The sequence below is a fragment of the Cygnus olor genome, chromosome 18, assembly GCF_009769625.2.
Source record: "Cygnus olor isolate bCygOlo1 chromosome 18, bCygOlo1.pri.v2, whole genome shotgun sequence".
In the NCBI taxonomy this organism is placed as follows: Eukaryota; Metazoa; Chordata; class Aves; order Anseriformes; family Anatidae; genus Cygnus; species Cygnus olor.
In genome coordinates, this window is record NC_049186.1 from 12,084,087 (window position 1) to 12,099,244 (window position 15,158).

The 15,158-nt window shown below is 52.1% G+C and overlaps 2 protein-coding genes across 4 annotated transcripts in view; both read right to left on the reverse strand.

Annotated features, from left to right (window-relative positions):
* Nucleotides 1-243: 243 nt before the first annotated feature.
* CHMP6 (charged multivesicular body protein 6) lies at nucleotides 244-6,960 on the reverse strand. Its single transcript, XM_040530495.1, has 8 exons — nucleotides 6,811-6,960; nucleotides 6,575-6,684; nucleotides 6,092-6,179; nucleotides 5,429-5,515; nucleotides 5,250-5,315; nucleotides 4,895-4,975; nucleotides 4,253-4,307; nucleotides 244-2,978 (listed from the first exon to the last, which is right to left on the reverse strand). Exons 1-8 carry the CDS (start codon nucleotides 6,871-6,873, stop codon nucleotides 2,926-2,928), a joined length of 603 nt encoding a protein of 200 aa, XP_040386429.1. The 5' UTR covers nucleotides 6,874-6,960; the 3' UTR covers nucleotides 244-2,925.
* A 1,726-nt stretch (nucleotides 6,961-8,686) lies between these two features.
* Nucleotides 8,687-15,158, reverse strand: part of RPTOR (regulatory associated protein of MTOR complex 1) — a 147,903-nt gene continuing 141,431 nt past the window's right edge. For all 3 annotated transcript variants that reach the window (XM_040530186.1, XM_040530187.1, XM_040530185.1), the window contains 3 exons: nucleotides 13,535-13,651; nucleotides 12,823-12,952; nucleotides 8,687-11,280 (listed from right to left, as the gene is read on the reverse strand). In XM_040530186.1, the coding sequence (XP_040386120.1) occupies nucleotides 11,212-11,280; nucleotides 12,823-12,952; nucleotides 13,535-13,651 (316 nt within the window). In that variant the 3' untranslated portion in view covers nucleotides 8,687-11,211. The remainder of the gene's footprint in view (nucleotides 11,281-12,822; nucleotides 12,953-13,534; nucleotides 13,652-15,158) is intronic.

Here is a 15,158-nt window from a genome sequence, read left to right on the forward strand (position 1 = left end):
TGCAGCTCCACCTCACCTTATTTTGCCTGTGCCACGTCTGCCAGGGCACCGCTGCTGTCATTACCCAAGAGAAGCGCGCTCCCGGGACAGGCAGGCAGACAGGATTGTTTTTCTCTTACACACAGAGCCTGTTCGGAAACTTCCTGCCCAAGTCTCTCCCAGGAGCAGGGAGTTGAGCAGGGAGGAAGGCAACTCTTACTCACTGAAAACATTTACTTTGAAAATACGAGACTGGAAGAGGAATCGGTGAAACCATTAGAAATCGTTTATTGTTACAGCACACCACGGAGGTCACACACCGCTCCTGGCTCTTCCTCCCAAGGAGGCACAGCGCAATCTGTTTGCTACAGGGATTAGAAGAGGAAGCTGCTGGCGATCTGCTCCCAACTTCCCTGTCGGGAGGTCAGCGTGCGGCCCCTTTATGGCACCCACCGAGGCAGGGAGCAGCCTTAACCCCTCCAGCACTGCCCGAACACAGCTCCCACGGGGCAGGGGGCACAGAGAGGCTCAGCACCCCGGCTGCAGTCACAGGCTGACGGCACAGCATCAGCGCAGGGCATAATTCCCCAGGGGATGGTTTGCTCGTGCCTCCCTTGTCGCCAGGAAGTTCGTGGGAAAGAAAAGGAGCACGCAGACCACGACGATGTGTGCCAACCCTGTGTAACAGGGCTTACTCAGAGCGCTAGCAGCAAGAGCTGTGCCCCGGGAGAGGTCCCTTCGAGACCTTCTTCTTGGAAGAGTCCAGCATTCATTCCTATGAGTCACAAATTAAACAGGGGAAAATTAAACAAGGAGACACCAGGCTAGCAAAGGACCAAAGGAGGCTGGAAGAAAAACGTCCCACCAGTGCTGCAGGCGCCACCGCGCTGGTGAGGACAAGGCTCTCTCTGGTGGAAAAAGCGGGCACTGCAAGCCACCCGGGGTGGTAACAGAGCAGCAAGAGCCTTGCCTGCAGAAAAACCACCACAGGAGTGTAAAACAGACACAGCCCTGCCCTATTTTAGCTTCAGCTGTGAAAGCTGAATGGCAGGTGGCTGTAACGTGGCTGTTCCAAACACGGGCTGGGGTGACCGGCGCATTCAGCATAAGCACAGGGATCATTTTAAACCCCCTCTGCCAGTTTCAGAGAAAGTTGCTTGTTTTCTGTTGCACTGCTTTGTAAACACCTCTGCAGCTTGTGGGGCAGCGGCTTTGTTATGCAACATTAATTAAGAGAGAGGCAGCGCAGTGAGATTGAAAATAGGGCAACTGCAAAGTGCACGCTGCTCGAGGGTTTGTGCCCCACATCCTGCCCCTGGCAGGGGGACGCGGATACCTCACCAGTCCTTGGAACAGCACAAATGGAGACGAAACAGAAAGCATGACTTAAACGCAACAGAACAGCAACAAACAAAAATCCAACACCCCCCAGCCACTGCTGACTCCTCACTGCAGGCTGGGGGGCAGCAGTCTCTGGGATTAGTTAGCGTTGTCTAGCACCAGGTCACAGAGCCCCAAAGGCAGCCACCGAAAGTCTCAGAGGGCCCTCTGGGTCCTTCTGCTCTGTCACAGAAACAGGGATTGAGGGTTGTGGCTTCAAGACCGTAATAAATAAAGATCTGCAGTGTCCTGAAGAGCATCTGCAAGCTGGCAAGTACGCTTGCTTCCAAGAACGGCTAAATCTGCCCACCACCTGGCTGGCCAGGCAGCTCTCCAAGCAGCTCATCAGCCACGCCAGCCCCAGCGCCCCGCTACACCGCGCCGAGCACCGGACCGTCCTCCACAACCAGGTCTCAGGAGAAAACGGCCTCCCCTCTAGCTCCTTACTGAGCAGAGCCTTCGGAGCGTCGAGTTAAAGAACTTCAAACTTCACGTCTGGTGCAGAACAAGCCTCTCGCCTACCCAGCCTGACCTTTCCTGTCTCCTGCCCTACGAGGAAATATCAACCAGGAGCTGACAACGGGCAGCAGAATCGAGCTCAGTCCGCCTGAACACTGCAAAGGTGAACTCGGACTCTGATGAAGGTGCTGAGCCAACACGGGGTGACTTCTGCCTCGTAACGTCGGCAGAATGCTCCTTGCTATAAATTTTAAGAGGCTCAGCAGATTTCTTAACTCCACTTCTGCATTCGGTGCCATGGATTGCCAGAGGCAGAGCGGGATCTGAATGGGAATCCTTACCAGCTGCCTCTGACTCATGCCCAGAGAGCAGCTCCTCACCTCACACAGAGGTTGGTGTCCCTCTCAACGAGTGCTGCTGCAGGCAATGTCAAGCAATCACTCCTAGCTTTGCCCCAGTGAAGCACCCTCACGTATGCTGGTTTTGCACGAGCTGCCAGAACCGTTTCCAGCCGCAGCACGGAGGCTTTGCTGCCTCCCCCGGGCTGCCTGCACCCAGCCCCTGCCTACGGGGCCCCTACGGGTCCCTGCTCGTCCCAGGCAGCCTGATCTAGGTGAGGACAAGAAACATCAGCAGCTCTTCCACAAACAGAACCAGAAGAGGAGAAGCAGAGGGACAGAGGTGTGCGGACACCAGAAAGGTCAGGAGGGCTCACGAGCATGGTGGCTCTAAGACAGCCACAAGCACTCCAAGGGAGGGCTTGATGGGGATTCTGTCAGAGCAAAGGCAGATTTACAACTGAAATCAAACCAACCAAACCTAAGAAAGCATTTGGCTTTGGAAGTTTGAGAGTTGTTATTTAATCCCGAGACAGCGCAGCTGAGTGAGTTCAGAATTTAAGTTACAAAAAAAGAAAGCGCTAGAAAATAATCTTGATACAAGAGCAATAGTCAACCAGCTGAGGTTCCCCACCCTGCGCAGGGAATCCTGCTCCACAATCCGCCCAGCACAGCTGGGATGCTGCCAAGGCATTGCTTGTTCCCAGCACGGGCTGGGATGGCAAACTGTCCTGGGTGAAAGTTATGGGGGAATCCCCAGAAGTGGGAGTTAGGATGCTGCCACAAGCTCTGGTTTTGGCCTGTTCTTGATTGGTGTTGGTTCTGTGGAGGAAAAAGAAACTTGTTACAGAAACAGAGAACACAAGTAATCTCCAGAATCATCTCCCGAGGAAGAACCAAGACTCTCATTCCACTTCTCAAAAGAGCAACAAATGCTTGCACAGTGCCTGGAAAGTTACTGAGTTGTAAGCGTTCATTATAAATAATTCTACATATCCCGTTTGCCCCTCTTTTCCACAGCACTTCAAGAATTAAAACAGTTTCAGAACGTACCTGACACAACTTCAGCTAGCTCCCAGCCCAGAGAAACAGATCTAGAACAGCGATTCCTCGGAGGGCAGGGGGCGGGCAAGCTTTGTCTCCCCTTTGTCCCGCCAACGCCAACCTAAAGCAGGCTCAGCCAGCTGCATGCTGCAAGGGCAGCTCGTATTTTATTTGGCCGTCCTGCGGTCACCACGCAGAGATGACAAACTGATCCGTGTTTACTAAACAAGCACTACGACTAAACATCTCCCATACCCCAGATTTCTCCTGGACAGATTCCATGCAGAGGAAGCAGCTTAACAACAGCCCCTGGGTTCCACAGGCCGGGATGAAAACCAGCTTCTGCTCACCCACCTCGCTGCCCCAAGTGCAGGCCCTGCCTTCAGCTTTTCAGCAGGGACAGCCGCCCGGTAACACTCTGCTTTAGGAGCCCTCTCCCCCTCCTTCACATCCAGCTGCACAGCCCCTGCTGCTGAGGCTTTGGGTCGCTCAGGAGGGAACACGGCATCACACCAGTTCTGCGGAGCTCACGCTCCAGCAGGCCTGGAGTTCTGGGGCTCCAGCGACCCTCATCCAGCCAGCTCAAAACCACTGTGGTCAGCTGAAGAAAGGTCAACAGAGCTTCAAACCATCACAAGTCTCACTGAAACCTTTTTTACTCCTTCTTTCCCCGCCCCGCCCAGTGTGAATGCTCCTATCTGTGGTCACCAAACATTGTCCTTGCATGCCAACACGCTGCGTTGACATGCTGGGGACCAGTCGAGTTTTGGATCAAGCAGAGGGCCAGGGAAAGAATCCCTCACAGAGCTTCGCAACGTGACACACCGCAGCTGGCAGCCTACCAGCAGGTCCAGAGCGTGACTTGGGAACGGCAGGTGCAAGTCACACAAGGGGGAACTCTTCCAGAGGAATGACTAGACGCTGACTAACAGAAAGGGACTAGGGCCTTGAGGCCTCTTAAGGTAAAGGTTCAGCAAAAAGGGGTTTGTCAGAGGCACTTACAGTAAGGAGAGGGTCTCCAAGTATTGCACAGAACCGAAAAGAAAGCATACCTGCGATCTCTTCCGGGAGTGGCTCAGAAGGAACTTCTGGAAGCTCCAGCTGTTCCTGCAAGACATTAAAGACAACACATGACACACACCCCACGTGCCAGGCAGCAGTCCCAGACCCCTGCACCACAGTTTTGTGCCAAGACTGTTTGGGAACAGAACAGTAATAAAAGAGACTTCACAGACAAACGGACATCTGCCCCCAGAACTGCGGGAAGGGTTATGGGTTTCAGCACTGCCCAGTAAGTGAAGCCAAACCAAGCCAGGTTTGGAGCCACAGGCAGCACAGAGATGGGTGGGAGTGATAACGTACACTGCTTTCTGTTTATCTGGGCATGACCCAGGACTTTCAAGATCTTCATCTACTGAAGTGGAATAGCTCTCCAGTAAGAACAGAGATCAGCTGACTGTAACAGTTCGCAAATAAAAGTACAACCCTTAAAGTCATCCCATTTTAAATGACCCCCGTGTATGGAGCAATTAGCTTAATCTTTGCTGACACAGGAATTAGGCACAAACAGGTATAACTGATCTGTAGCAGAAGAAAAGCTGTCACGAGTGGTAAAAAGACACGTTCCCCTATTGCAAACAGCTTCCTGGAAACACACGCTGCAAATAATTATAAGAATATCAGATTAATCCTACCTGAGTAATAGTGTTTAATTCTTCTAGAATGGCATCTTCATCTTCCTCAGTCAGGCTGCCAGCCAGTAGCTCATCTATTTGCTATAAAAGTGAGGAAGAGACATATTGTAGTCAACAACAATGCACAGAAGCAACTCTGTGGCTTACAGCAGGATACATGGATGTGGGAAATCAACATAAACACAGGCTGAAGGGGTACTCAGAAAACTAACAAACGTAATTTTTCTGCAGGCGACTAAGATTCAATTCCCAGCCTGATTGCCTGTTAAATAAGGCTGGGAACATACTGCACGCCAGAGGAATTCTGCGTGGCAGGCTGCCTCTGCTCACAACTGTTCGGGCACACAGTACATACCCTCTGGTACTCCACAGCATCTTGGGTTTCACCTATTATTCTTTCCACTTCTTCTATTGACATAACCTGAAGAGACAAAATTCGTGCGTAAGTGAGGCCTGCAGGGAGACAGCTGCAAACACCCAGGGCCCTGCCTAGTCCGAGGCAAGAGGACGCTCAGCTGAGCCGCTCACACATACCTGGTGCATCTTGTTCAGACATTCGTTGCCTATTTTCAGACCCTCGATGACCTTCATTTCGATCTGGGTGAACTCGATATCCTGGACCTAAAACAGGAAGGAGAGGGGGAAGCATCACTGGCTGTCACAGCCCAGGTACAAACTCCCAAGATTCCCAGAGAAACGCAAGGTGAAGAAGGTCAAGAGTCCCAACAGAAGCCTAAATTACACCAGCAGCACGAAACATGCACAGAAAAACTTTTAACACAGGCAGGCGCAAAAGTATATCCAGCAGGCCTTTTTCTGGTTCTCCAGCTGACCATCTAAGCTGAGGCAGTAATTTCACTGACCACGCCAGAACAAATTCATCTGTTCCTAAAACCAAGGCACCAAGACAAACCAGAGGAAGTTTCTACTACAGCTGCCCGCACTGCGACTAAAGTTTTACTAACTTACCAAACTTGTATTTAACACGGAGCCTGCAATACAGACTCAAACCAAGCTCACATTGATTCTTTAGAGAAGAGCCGTGGCACGAGGCTGATCTCAGAGAGCTGCGCTTTGGGCAGAGGACTCTGCCCCCAGCAGGACGTGGCAGCTACAAGGCAGTTACCCCCGCCCCAGGACGGCGCTCACCCCGCACGCAGCGGGCTGCCCGCAGGGACAGGCCCACCTCGCGCTTACCATCCGCTCCAAGTTGCTGATCTGGTTATCCGTTCTGTCCAGAAGCTGCTCTTGGTAGCGCTTCTTCTTCAGCAAGAGCAGGGCTTTTCTGGGGGAAAAGAAGAGCAGGACAACTCAGCACAGAAGAAAGCAGATGAGCCTAGAGAGGTCGCTTTAGGCGACGGTACTCGTTTAAACAGTTCTCGTTTTGTGTTTTTTCCAAAATAGGAGAAACAAAATTGTAAATTAAACGTGAACTCTGAGCTGCTCCTGCGAACAATAAGGGTGAGCCAATTAATCAAGCATAAATTGGCTACCTAGCACCTGGAAATGCAGGTGTATTTGGTGGGGACAGGGGGTTTATCGTGCTAGGGGGTTTATCGTGCAGCCACCCAGACCCGAGCCCGGCCACAAAGGGCAGAGGACGGATGGAAAAGAAGCCTCAGGGGACCCCCCCGCCAGCAGGGGCCGGGGCCCGCGGGGGCTCGGGGCCGCCCCACTCACTCTTTCTTGCCCTCCTTCAGCAGCTGCCGGGCCAGCGCTCGCTCCCGCTCCAGGTTGAGGCTGATCCGCTTCTGGTACTGCCTCAGCTTGTCGCGCTGCTGCTTCAGCTGCTGCAGGGACACAGCGGGACCGCCGTCACGGCCGGGCCCGGGGCAACCGGGGCAACCGGGGCAGCCAGCGCCGCCTCACCGGGCCCCACCGGGCCCCACCGCCCCTCACCGCCCCCCCCCCGTTACCAGCACGGCCTTGTCCTGCTCCGTGACGCGGCTGCGCCGCTTCCTCCCGAACAGGTTCCCCATGGCCCCGCCGCCGCCGCCGCCGTTCGGCCCCGGCCCGGCCCGGCCCCGGGCGGCCCGGCCCGGCCTCCCCCCGGCCTCCGCCCCCCGACGGCGGCCGCGCAGGGCCCGGCCCCGCGGAAGGCGAGAGCGGGGCGAGGAGGCCGCGGGGGGGCGGTAGCGGGGCGCGGAAGGGAGCCGGGAGAGGGTTTTTTGGGGTGTGGAAGGGGCTGGGGGTGTGAGGGGGGGCTGTAGGGGATGGGGGGGGGGGGTGGGGGGTTACAGGGCACCGGGGTACGGGGCTTGTAGGAAATAGGGGGTGTTGGGGAGGGGGGGGTAGGGGGTGGCGGGGTATAGGGGATGGAGAGTAGAAGGGGGGGTTATAGAAGAGGAAGGGGGTTATAGAGGGTGGGGTATAGGGGTTGGCGGCCATAGGGGGTGGGGGTGTAGGGGTTAGTGGCTATAGGGGTGGAGGTATAGGGTTAGTGGCTATAGGGGATAGGGGGTTATAGGAGAAGGGTTACCCCGTTTATGGGGGGTTTATGGGACAAAGCATTCAGGGGATGGTGGGGGTAAAGGGGAGGGTGAGGGATGGGGGAGGCTGTAGGGGTTGGGACAGCACTGGGGGGTCTGTAGGGAAAGGGGGCTATGGAGGATGTGGTGTATAGGGGATGGTGGCTGTAGGGGGTGTGGGAGCGGTGGGGAACGGGGGTGTACGGGATGGGGACTAAAGGAATGGGGGGTATAGGGCAGAGGATGGGGCAATAAAGTCATTGGGGGCGTGATGGGAGACGTGCTGGGGCAGGGGTAGCTGTGGGGAGAGTGGGGGGGTCCTGGGGTGGGGACAAAGGGGGCCCCTTCCCTGTTCTCCCACACAGGGAGGTGCTGCCGTGTCCCCACGCTCCCATGTCCCCACACCTGGGATGTGTCTGCACGGGAAGGGCTCTGGCCCTGGGTGCTGGGTGTGGGCAGGACACGGGGCTGGTTTTCCTTCGTGTTTCACTTCCAGCAGCCGGGCAGGAAAAGTGCTGGTGGTCCCGCAGGCGGCGGCCGTGGCCATCTCCGTCCCAGAGCAGGCAGCGCCCTCCCCACGTGCCGGAGCCTCGCAGATCCACTGGTGCGACCCTGAGGCACCACGTCTGATCCCAAGGCCCCTGCATGTCGGAGCCCCCAGGGCGTGCACAGCTCGGGGCCTGGTGCTGTGCAGCCCCCTCGTGTCGCGCTGCCTCTGCCGCGCCAGCCGCAGCGGGTTTTGGTCGCGTGGCGCCTGCGATACGGCGCTCCCTGAAGTGATCAGAGCTCACTTAGACCACTGGGATTTGTGAGACAACACAGCAGAAAACGCCCCTTTTTCACCGCTGCGTTTTCCCCCCAAATCATCCATTGGCTTCTTCTGCACCACCCGTCATTCCCAAGTAAATTTTCACCTCTGGAGGCCTGTAGGAACTGGCTCTCACTTCCATGCTGCTGTGAACCCAGAGCAGCAGCCAGAGGCAACAACGTGAGCATCCCTCAAACGCAAGGAGCAAAGCCCCCCCCGAAGTCTCCTAATGCTGCCCGCCTGCTCCCCCATCAGCACCAGCCCCAGCTGCAGGGAGAGGGATTTACACCGGCAAATCCCTAGCGGCTCATAAGCAGTGACCCGGGCTTGTGCAAATCTCTTTTGCCCAGGATCTTGATGTGTAAGCGGTCTCTTTGTGTGCAAACAGCCCCAAATCACACAGTGTGCCACCTAAAAACATAACGTGGCTGCTGGACGCAGCTCTCCCTGCCTCTTACCCTGCAGCACTGCCCCCTCCCCACCTCCGCCCCAGAAAGTGATCCTCAGACTGTGAAGTATTTCTGCATTTATTTTTTATTAACCATTTATTTGTTTGTAATTGCTTTACTCTCACATTACAATTGTGTTTTGTTTTTTTTTTTTTTAATATTTTTTTGTTTTTGTAAAATAAATAGAGATAAGTGAACTTTTAGGTAGGATGCTCTCCAGATCCTTGGTTAAACTTCATGATTGAATCTCTGCATCAGACCTGTGAAAATTCAGCCCACACACACGCGCTTAGATGAAAGCTAAACAGGCCCAGTTAGTTAAAAACCCATCTCCTGGCTGCACAGGCTGGTGGGGCACCCGGGAACGCTGGTGAGGAGCAGCAGCTTCCCACTGTGCACCTCCCCATCTTGCCAGGTATTTCTTGTTCCTTTGACAAATACACTGATACAAGTTAAAAATCTATCGTTTGTTTTTTAAGCTGTGTATGTTAATCGGTTATGTGTAGATCCCAAACTGCCCCCACGCCTGCCAGAAGCCCACTGCTGGCCCCGGCGGTGCGGGGCGCGCAGGGTGGTCGGAGGCTGGGGGCGCGTACCGCTGGGACAGGCTGGAGCAGCACAGGAGCAGCTCAGTGGGTCAGGAAGAGGCAACAGCTCTGTTAGACCATAATTAACTTTTGATAACTCAAAAGTGGACTTCTAGGTAGTATTTCCTTAAGTTTAAAGCCTTTGATCCATCATCCTGGTGGCCCTCTGCCTCCCTGCTACAGGGGAACAGCAGCGGTGCTGAAGGGTAAGGACGCAGTGCCCAGCTTTTGGCTTCTCTCTGCCTCCACCGTTCATGGAACCTCACCAAATGAATATCCAGATGTGCATACAGCATTTCATATTCAGCTTCCCTGCAGCAACGCTGGAATAGCAACTGGGCCAATTCCTCTAACCCTGCATGGCCCAGCTGCCTCAACGTGCAGGGAACTGGATTATCTGGTACATAAGGAGCGGTGGTGGGTCAGATCCACTCTGCAGGTGCCGTGGCAAAGGTAAAGCCACCATCCGCACAGTATGAGAACATTTCTCAGCCCTTCCCTCATTAGTATGTCCACCACCGTTAGCCTCGTTGCTGGCACAGTTTGCTGGGAGCCTGCAGACCCAGTACATTGGCCAGAAGAAAAAACGGGGACTTTTGGATTTAGGAAGCCTACCTTTGTCAATGCAGTGATTTTTGCACAAGCGCAAGTTCTGTTCTTGGGCAGCTTAAATTGCACCACAGCAGCACTTGAAAGAAACCTGCCCTTTGGCTTTGCCTACCTCTTCCCCACAGTGACCTCCAGACACATCATGGACTTCAAGGGACAGAAACATTCATTATACAGACTCGGAAGGTGCAGACAATGGAACTGCCTTTCCCCTGGGTAGCTGGGATAAAGGTGTTTTGCTCTAAGCAGGACGACCTGCTGTCTTCCCTCTCTTTAGTGATTCTCTTGTGCTCAGATCACGTGTGGCTGGTTACACACCCAGTCCTTGCAGGGACACACAGACAAGCCACAGCCACGTACACAGTGTGTGTAGCTGCAGACACACAGCCACAAAGTGCACAAATACTCATGTCCATCACCTTGCTGAATATTAGCACGTTGGAGCGAGATGAAAGCCTGTGGCTTGAACCCGCAGCCTCCCCTGCCGGCTGGGCAGTTTCCAGGTTATCAAACACGTTTGCAGAGTTCACTGTGGGCAGGACAGCGACTGCAGAAGTAACAGTGACAGAGACACCCCCGCCTGCACCAGCACCATGTGCTTGGGTGGAAAGTGGTTACTTCAGCGACTTGCTGGGATGACAGAGATGCTCGCGCTCTTTCTTCCCTCTTCCCTCTATGTGCACCCTTATGGTATGGTGGCATCCCGCTCTGCTCCCGTCACCTCCTCAAGCCACTTTCCTCAGGATCCCTGCCTTCCCTTGCCACCAAGTCGTCCTCTGTCTCTACTTCCACTGGAGGGGAAACTGCAGAGAGGATAAGGTTCACGCGGAGGAGACACGTCCCTGCCTCCCCTGCCCATGTTCAGGCAGCGCAGGAGCAGGCGCACGGTTCTGCAGGTGGGCAGCTTGGGTCTCGCTGCCCTGCCAGAGGAGTTGCTGTTTGGCACGGGGTAGGCAGCAGCTGGAGGGGTCCCGTGGTCAGCTCGGACGCACAGAGCTGTAGGCGAGTCCTGACTTCAGACCTCTAAGCAACCTACGCTCCAGCAAAACATGGAAACAAAGACTAAAACAAAAAGCCCTTTTCAAGGGTACTGCCTCATCCAGTCCAGAGCTCAGGAGCCGTGTACCTAACAGAGAAGCCAACCACTGGAAACAAAAATAAAATGTTCCTTTTCTGTAGCTTTTAGAGGATACAGCTGAAAAAAAAATAGGAGATTGTCTCTCTTCCCCTTGTCAAAATCATCAGTAGCTAAGTCAGGAAAAAAAAAGTTCAAGTTACGGGTTGCAGCAGCAGCCAACACTAAACATTCAAGTCGATAATTTCACTATGTACATTATAGGTGAGACACGGCCCTGCCCGCTGGGACTCCCTTCTCTGGTGACGCTGCCATGAGCCGTTATCTGATCCGCTTCTCCACTGAGTACACCGAGATGTAGTAGTCATTGCTTCCGACTGCCAGATGAGGCTGTGGAAAGAGCAAATCAGGGATAAACATACAGGTGTTACGCAGTAATGAGAGGCACATCGCAGGGAAAATGGTAACGGGTGACATTTTCAGCAGTAACACCCAGATGCCGGAAAACTCTTAAGTGCATCTGCCAACGCAGCTCTGATGACATTTTGCCAGGACCTACACTGTCGCAGCGAGCTCTGTGCCCATTTCAGCCAGCAGAAAAAATGATGGTGACTGTTAGTTGCCAACACCTAGCATAATTTTTCCAAACGACTGCAAATCTGCTAGTTAGGAACAGTTGCCTGGACTGAAAATTAACGTTCCCTCTCCTGAGAGGCCCAGGCACGATTCCGGCCATGGAGACCCGGGCTGGATAGGGCTTTGTGTGCTCACTTATTTAAAGAACAAAACATTTCAAATCATCAGCCACTTCCACCTTCGTCCCCCAAACTGGAGGACAGCAAAATCACCGCTGAGCTTTCTGCAAAGTGACTTTTCAACACCAAAGAGGAGATAAGTTCTCCTTTAAACCCCATTACCCTCAGGATGTAAAACATATGTGACCTTTGCAGAAAAACAGCTTTCCTTCTGCCTGCCCCGCTAATACCACATCAGAAGGTGGCATAGCTCTTCCCTCCTCTCCTCCAGGCCCTTTATCATTCCCACTGCTGTTTCCCATCACATATGAAGTATTTGTGTTCTGATTGGCAGGTTTCTAATACAACTCTCTCCCTAAATGCCTTCTCCTCCTGTTTTTCCTACCCATTCACATTGGTTTTCAATCGGTCTTTCAATCTCCTTTCTCTTATTCTCTTCTCTGTGTGAGCAGCAGTCCGTAATGCAGATGGGCACCTGCCTCCTAATTAAGTAGCAAACAGCTTCTCTAACAACTGACTGCAGAGCCACCTCAGCTATATTCAGAAATTTCCCTTTTACTCTGTTTTATTCTAGACTTTATCAGCTTATGCCTTTAAGTTTTGCAGATCTCTTTTTTTTTTTTTTTGACAGTTTTTCTACTGCACAGCATTAGGTCTTCCTACAGCCTTACATAAGCTACAGTGTAAAAGCAGCCCCAGAGACACAAGGGTGAGCCTACTGTCTACAAGAACAGAGGCACGGAATAAATAAGCACACAACATTTGGCACGCTGGAAGTGAGAGACTGCACCTCTCCACTCAGCTCCAGGCAAATTCACCTTGGAGGATTTCTGTGGCAAGAGACAGAGCTACACGAGGCGGCAGACCCAGAGTGATGGGAACAGTATACCAAGCTGACCCACAGGTAAAAAGGGCTCAGCAGCTGGGAGTCGTGTTCTGGTCTTAGCTGCACATCAGAAATGAGCAGCACTGGTGGCACCTGCAGCGTAGGCACCTGGAACAGGCTGGAGGACGAGCAATGAAGGACCCAGGCTGGAAGGGAGGCTCAAAGGGCCTTCAGAAAACTAAGCTGGGACAGCACCTCTCTGTGCTGGGGGAGTCTCTGTGCCCTTCCCTCATCCAACACCAGCTTTAACTAAGAAATGCAAATTCCAAAGGCCAAAAAGAGAATACAGACCCAGTGAGGATGGAAAGCCAGGCAGCTGATAGCTCCAACTCTTTGTCCCATAAAACCATCGTAGTATTTGATATTGTTGATCAGCTCGCCATTTCCATTGTAGATTGCAGTGAACTGATTCATTGAGCCACTGGAAAGGAATTAAGAGAACATGATGTCATTGACAGTGTTGTGGTAACACCGGTGTTATTGCCCACAGCCCCTTTTTCAGCTGGGGAGACCTGAGCTCATCAGGCTAGTGTGCAAGGAACTCTTATAAGCAGTGAGATCGACTTCAGCTGAACCATGGCAACCTCAGTACAGAGAGATTTGCAGAAAGGCTTGAACCACAGCCCCCTGTTACACTGTGTGACCGAGAGAGAAAACATGAAAAGCTGATGTACGCGCTCACTGGAAGCAGATCCCCCTGCAACCTCCAGGACACATGGCTGCGGACCGGGTGCTGGTCCCCTGCTCCGTGCCCAAACACACACGTGCTGAATTTATACAGGGATCTGACATGGGAGTGAGGGACAGCATGCCATCACTCTGCTGGCAGTGGGATGCACTAAGGCATGGCGGGGATAAAATACCTGAACTGCAAACATGGGAACGAAACTGCATTTTTTATGGTGAGGTTAAAACGACAACAAAAAAACACGAATGATGTCTGCAGAGACAATTTGTCCTCTCTTTCCACTCCAGAGATGCAGGAGGTGAAACTGGAACTTACCACGCAAAGAGGTTGGCTTGTGGGTGAATGTCAAGAGCCGTCAGCCCTTTGACTATCTGAAGGACCTTCATGGACTCTGGCATCCGGGGGTCGAAGAACCGCACATCTCCGTTTACACTGCCAACACAGGAGTTTCACAATGTCAGGCTGTACCCGGACCAGATCCTAAAGCCCAGGGAACTGAGCCATATGCCTGTCTGCGAGCTGACCACCTGCATCAGAAAATTAGGATAGAGAAGACACGCACCCTTGCCTTCTCTATCAGCGCAGCTGAATTTCCACTGATGTCGCTTTTATTTGGTACCATCCACAAAGCATTAAGAGCTGTGCAAACAGCCTGCCTCTGCCCTCAGGAGCGATCCATTAGTACTTTTATCACTTACAGCCCATCACTGAGTGCAAGTGCCTTTACTGTTATGTCATACCCAATACACTAAGCTACATGTCAGAACCAAATTCCTTCTCCTTTTCACAGTAGAAAATTGTGTTAGAGAACTGTAACCAGATGGGATCTGCTGGTACGATCTATTATGCCAAATGCCTGGACACAGACGCATGTTCTTGCTGTCCAAAGTACTCTGTGGACCAGGCATAACAAATGTTGCTTAACACTCGGGCGATATGTCAATCCTATTAATGACTTTATCAGGGAAAAGACAGGGGGGAAAGCAATAACGGCAGTGACAAGATAGTGCACTTAGTAGATAAAGCACTTTTCAAACACAAATGATTCGTTGTTGTTAAGAGATCTCTCTGAAATACATCAGTAGAATCACATCTGTTGGAAGTGAAGAGGATGCATCTTCCCCTATAGCCCTGGAACAGAGGGCTGAAGATTTTGCTATGATACATCCGCTCTTCCGTGCTTCTTAGAAGAGACTGGTGTAGGGAAAGACCCACAGAAATCTTATGGAAACTCAAGTCAGCGTCAACTCATCTGACCTTATTCTACTGGCAGCAGAAATAAGGCTTTTGGCACCACAACTTTTAAAGCGTTTCTTCCCTCCAAGTAGTATGACAAGATGACCATATACAACTACAGAGTTGTCACACTACAGAGTTAAGAACATCTGAAAGCATTAAGAAGCACATTGCCTTCAGTTTCTTCACCTCTGGAATATCTAATAGTGATCAAAAGGCTGTTATACAGGGTTACTTATATCATTATAAGAAGCTGCAACTCCAGCTGTCACATAATTAAATCCCAGACAAATTAAACTTCGGGTTTATTTCATTCCTAAAGACTGGATAGAAATATTATTTGAGAGAGATCAAATATACAGTAAATTCATTTAAAGCTTTGAACCTCAATACGATTGAAAATGGTTCAGAATATATCGGAAGACCATGTAAGAGCTTTAAAATGGAAACAAAATTCTGTGATGAGGGGACTACTTATGAGAACGTGGTTTTAAGAAAGCACAACCCAAGTGAACAATAACAGTCATGAACAAGTCAACAACAGCTAACTACTAAACCAGGATATTCAGGTGTTTAAGGACCTTTTCAGACAATGCTGTCAGCCTGACAGAAGCAGGACTGCTGATTAATTAGATGTAGCTTCCAAACGAGACATGGGGAAAGACATTGCCCTAATGTCCTACGTAACTGTGTGCTGTCGTTG